Here is a 6,100-nt window from a genome sequence, read left to right as displayed (position 1 = left end):
TATTATATATATAATAATTTTAAATAAAGAAAGAAAAACGATTTATTAATCACGGTTGCAACATAAACATATTGTAAAGAAAGAAAAACGATTTATTAATCACGGTTGCAACATAAACATATTGTACATAAAATAACAAATAAATAAATTTATGGATAGTCGCCGCTGTGATCGATAGGTGACCGGTAGGTGACATTGGGATGTGGTAAAACCACATTAGTAAGCAATATAACAAGTTACAACAATTAGGTGCTGTTTCACAACTTCTGCGTAAATTATACTCCTATATGTATTAACCGACCAAATCAAAAGTCACTGTAATCGCTTCTCCCAAATGAAAGGTAATAAATGATAACTATATATCTTGGCAGTTTAATATAATAAGTCACATGAAATTTAGCTTTAGATTTGTAAACATATCCTTATTCGCATATTAATCAAGTTGCATAATCGCGTCCTTACATTTTAATTATAAAGGAAGCATAAATAAATGATCGGGAAGCGACAAATTAAGAACTCACCTCTTAGCTTGTATATTCTTGCCTAGTCTAATGTGTAATCAGCACAATACATTTTTAGCGGCGTAAAGGTAGACACCGCTATAGAGGAACAGATGGTTGCGTTCCTCTATGGAAGGGGAAGATTCCCAGTCAGGCAGATGTTGCGCCTGACCGGCCGCGGCCCCTCCATCGGTTCCTATTCGGAGATGGTATATATGCAACGCGTCGTTCAAATTGTGCAAGCGTGATTCAGGATCGACGTCGCCATCTATCGTGATTGCTGTGTGATATCACTGTAGTAGCGTCACTGCATCGATCCTCTTGCAGTTCCGGCGATGTTGACAAGATGGCGGTGCATGCATCGATTGTACCGCCACATCACTCCCCCCCGGAGACCGGAGGTCGAAAGTCTTCAGTCGAGTCTTCTTCGATGCTAATTGTAGCTTTTGCCGGTGCCAGAGTAGATGCCCCAGTGCGTCGGGGTGTTGATGCCCCAGTGAGTCGGGATGAAGATGCCCCAGTGAGTCGGGGTGAAGATGCCCCAGTGAGTCGGGGTGAGATGCCCCAGTGAGTCGGGGTGAAGATGCCCCAGTGAGTCGGGGTGAAGATGCCCCAGTGAGTCGGGGTGTGGTCCCAGTGAGTCGGAACCGTGCGCAATTGGCCCTAGTGGGTCAGGGCTGTGCGCGGGTGGTCAGCTCCTTTGAAGCGAAGCGACGGTGATCGATTCCAGTGAGTCGGAATCGATGCTGCGTCCCTCTGCGATGAGTTCGGTGCGTCACGTGGCTATACCACGACAACCGGCGAATGCTGCCCGTAGATGGTCCGGCTGTAGCGCAGTTGTGCCGTGACGTTGGAGCCGAAGTCCGTGCAGGAGTGCTGAAGGTACCAGGCTTGCATTGGCAGCATGCATATGGTAACCTTAATGGCTGGACAGTGCTGGCTGGCTGTGCGAAGTGTTGACTGGCTGGATGGAAAGGAAGTGATGGATGGCGAGGTGATGCGAAGCGACGACGATGCAGGTGCGGCTGGTCTCGTTGATGACGGTGCGATGATGTTCAGCGTCAGGGTCACCACTTTAGCGGCGTAAAGGTAAACGCCACTGTAGAGGAACAGATGGTTGCGTTCCTCTATAGGGGGAGAAGATTCCCAGTCAGGCAGATGTTGCGCCTGACCGGCCGCGGCTCCCTCCATCGGTTCCTATTCGGAGATGGTATATATGCAACGCGTCGTTCAAATTGTGCAAGCGTGATTCAGGATCGACGTCGCCATCTATCGTGATTGCTGTGTGATATAACTGTAGTAGCGTCACTGCATCGATCCTCTTGCAGTTCCGGCGATGTTGACAAGATGGCGGTGCATGCATCGATTGTACCGCCACATTTTCTAGTATATTTACGCATTTATTCTCAAAAGACAAAACAGATATATAATAAGGAAAAAACTGCGTTTACAAATAAAAATAATTTTACGTTATATTATCTATAATATATATAAATATAATTCTATTTGTCTTGGTCATCGCATAAACGAATGAAACAATTTCGCAAATTCTCTTTTTGTTGTGTTAATTATTATCAGGAAAAAGTCTTTATGAAAGAAAAATAAAAGAAGTTGAGCGGAACATTAATAAATTTAAGAATACTTAACGACACTATTAATTTTACATAACTGATATATATACCCTCCAGAAAATAAAACGAAGAATGTTGTGTATCATAGTGTATTACCATGATAACCACTAATCTCCTTATTCATAGACGTTTTTTATCGAAGGACGGAGCATTGCTGTGACAACAAGTCTGTTTGCTAGTCTAGTGTATACAGAAAAGTAGGTGAACAAATTTAAAATTCACTCACTGGTGGTAAGTCTCTCATATGTGAGAATTCGCCTGGTTAGGTACCACCGCCATGTCTATTTCTGCCGCCAATCAGCATTGTGTAGTCACCGTTGTATTCCTGTTTAAAGCACATTGTAGCCAGTGTAACAAGGCATAATAAGACTTAACATCTCATGCCTCAGGATGGCGAGCGCAGTGGAATACCAAACAATACTTTGTAAGTTAAGGTATGGGACAGTGTTTCTACTTTTTACTGTTTATGGGCGCTTAACATCAGGCGAACGGCAAGCTCGACTCGTCATTCAAAGCAATAAAGAAAAATGAATTAAATGGTCATCTACAACCCAGATCTACACACAATTATTACTTCCTATATTGTTTGTATGTTTTAAAATATTGATCGTGTTCGAAATTTAAACAATTATTTTGTTGCACAGAGGAGGCAAAAGGCATTTCAAATCATACAGCCAAACAAAAAATATTGGAAAAGCAAAAACAAATTCAAAATTTATTAAAAGATTGGTTTTGATATTTTATTGAAAAATTGATTCCATTTATGAAACGGGTAGTATCCGTAACATCTTCGGTTAAATTCGAAATGAAGTATCAGCTTGCAATGGAGTTAACTAAAGATGGACATAGTTGGCATAAGTTTTTAATGAGTTCGCCACTTCACGAGCCTTGCTCTCGGAATAAAAGATTTTTATTAAAAAACTTGCTGACCCCATCTCGCTTATTACTAGTTGCCAACGGCGTCTCTTCGTGAATGTTAAAAATATTTATCAAGCTACTTTAGGTTAAAATAGAATTTGTACTTTAACAAATATCTTGATATATGTAGTGTATTATTATTATATATATAATTATTATCTATGAATACAATAAAAAATAATATAATAATATCAGCCCTGTAATATGCGGACATTCGTCTTGGCAGTCCGTTTCACACCCAACTAGGCTATTGCCGCTTGGCTATCGCCGCTCATGTAAAATATTGAAGTAAGATTAAAATACTATCATAGGTAGCATGCATTTTTATACTAAAATAGGTATTCAGTTTATTTATTTCAATTCTTTTATTCTATCTAAAACTTTACGGTGTTAAACGCATAAAAAATAATAGTCATAATAAATAAAAAACAAAAACTATATTTCATTTCTCGGTGTTCACAAAAGGTGCAGTCTTAGTTTGTAATATTTACAAATATAATAATGAGACATACATATGGTGGTATTTCGACCCCAAACGCTTGGTGGACCCGAAACCCCAAACGCATCGATGCGCACTCACAAATGAGGCGTCAGGAAAATGAGAAGATTTCAATTCTAGTTGGCGAAAGAAAAATTGGAATGACTTGCAGATAAAACATGTTAATTGTAAACTAAATGATATTTTTTTATTTAAAAATAAAAAAATCTGTCGAGTAGAAAAATAACACTTTTTTTGACAATTACGTCTGTTGTTGCTTTATTTGGGAATCATTTCGATAATATTTTTTTTATTTATCCTTGGACATTAGTTTATTCCCAGTAATGGCAATATTTAAGACCACGCGCAGACTTGTTGCCAGAGTTCACGCGGTGATATCTCGATACGATTCGCGCGGCACATCGCTTCGTCGCCATGGGTAAAACGAGTACCTAACTAAACATATTTTTACATATTCACCACTTAAAACTAATTTATAACTATAATACTTATTTTATATCTCGGTCCACTATGATTAATGGCATATTATGCCGTTTTGTTGTGACTAATAAACTAAAACATTCATATCCCAAAATTATTACATACGATATTCAGAATCATCACAATATATTTCATTGTTGTTAAATTACAACGGAGGAGTCAGAAGACGGTTGCGCGATAACAACGCGAATTTTCATCGAAGCGACTGTACTGCATTCACGTGTGTTGACCATAATGCCCGATCCACATTCTCTAGGAGCTAATGAGGGGACACGAGGGCGTGGATGTAGTTAAAGCCCTCGCCTATAACCATGTAACTTCGCCTCGCCTTCCCGCAAGTTCTGGGTAAATTTTCTTCGGAGTTGAAGGGCACGAAACGGAAGACAAGCGGCTTCAGAACGAGCAAATCCAGTATGTGTAGGTAACGCTTGCAGCCTTTGTTGGTTATTTATGTAATTAGGCGCATCCGCGAGAATGCGGAGCCGGGGACGGCATTCTTTTACCACGTTGTAGCACCATATTTTTATCATAAGCCATAAAACTGATTAACCAATCTAACCAACTAAAATATTACATTCGGATTTTGAGAATTAAAACCTTTTCTGCGTATCAAGTAAGTGTTTTTTAACACTATTAAAATATAACGGTATGTATTGGTTCCAGACGATGTGTGATGGATCACAGGGGAAAGTCTTTTGATCTTGAAGGCTCAGGGAGGCGTAGAGGGCGCGGACTTCGTCGCACTTGAAGACCCAGGAGTGAGACGTGAAATACTCAACTAAATCGCGAGCGTAGTCTGACATTTTTATTAACTTTACGTATCTGAAAAAGAATAGATATTAAAATATAATTTATAAAAGATATTGTGGTGATATCAACAATTCTTTATTCTAGCATTGGTTTCACTATAGAATTTGATGGCACGCAGTTTAAAATAATGTCAAGCTATGAGAGACGTCGTTTGATGGTGGCTGGCATTATGTTCATTAAACATGGCGTTTCGCCATGTTCGTAATTTCTCCATTCATGTACAATTAATCTACAATCTCACCTACCGTTCAAAATACTATGGATACTCACTTAGGTTTCCTTCCGATAATACGTAGAACGAGGTCCACAACGAAAGCTACTGTCTTCATATTAAAAGATATTACTCTTAATATCCATTTGTATTTCGTCATCAGAATTACTCCAGGAAACGGCAGACTGTCTGAAGTGAAAAATAAGGGATGAGAGCTTTTAAATATATAACTGGTTTTAAGTATTAGAATTTGGAAGACGTTTGGATACTGAAGACACGTGAATGATTTTTGAATTCAGAATATTTGCTACAATAATAGCACAAAATCGTTGAGCTCTATAATTAGTTAGAGGAAACAGAAGTCGCTGTTACCAAACATTGTTTATATTCTCTTTGCTGTTTGAATTTAAAGAATAGTTGAATGACTTGCATACTCACAAAATCTTTCCTTTACGCTCTGTTGTGTGTAAAGCTTCACAAGTTCTCCACATGTAATCGGGTTGACATGGCTTGAGCAGCTATTTAGCACAGTGAGCTGACCTTTGCTGAAAGGGCGAATGGAATTTTAAACACAATATTGAGGTTGTATGCTTTTCTAGGGCAAAAGAGCAGAATAAGATAAGAATGAAAAGCGGGTGGTTGTGCCTCTGCATATCTAGCATACCCATACCCATTTTTTATTGATCTTTTGCACTGCATCGGTCTGTAATATATATATATATATATATATATATATATCATATATATATATATATATACTATATAATATTAATCACTGGATAATTACCTATACTGTGTTTACAGTCAAAGTCTCATTATATAATTGTCTATCGCCAATAAAATAAAATGAAATTTTCCCAAAAACATATCACACACTGGGATAAAAGAAGACAATTGTTGTTCCAAATCTTCAGAAAGCATCACATCTATATGAATAAAATAGATTACCTATTACACTTAGCAGCTGATATCAAAGTGAGGTTTGACACGTAGTCCACTGGTATAAGATCCAGTATGTTGCGTCTGTTTCCGACGACACCCCTACAGATGC

The 6,100-nt window shown here is 38.5% G+C and overlaps 1 protein-coding gene across 1 annotated transcript; it reads right to left on the bottom strand.

Annotated features, from left to right (window-relative positions):
• Positions 1–3,757: 3,757 nt before the first annotated feature.
• On the bottom strand, positions 3,758–6,100 carry LOC119190393 (putative fatty acyl-CoA reductase CG5065; the record flags this gene model as incomplete). The annotated part of the gene is given in 4 exon segments (XM_037442172.1): positions 3,758–4,850; positions 5,109–5,238; positions 5,488–5,594; positions 5,998–6,100. Coding segments are annotated over 4 exon segments (572 nt in total), but the record flags the coding sequence as incomplete, so codon positions are not given.

This window comes from Manduca sexta, chromosome 24 (assembly GCF_014839805.1).
Source record: "Manduca sexta isolate Smith_Timp_Sample1 chromosome 24, JHU_Msex_v1.0, whole genome shotgun sequence".
Classification (NCBI taxonomy): Eukaryota; Metazoa; Arthropoda; class Insecta; order Lepidoptera; family Sphingidae; genus Manduca; species Manduca sexta.
Note: the sequence above shows the minus strand (reverse complement) of the source record. Positions and strands in the feature narration are given on the sequence as shown.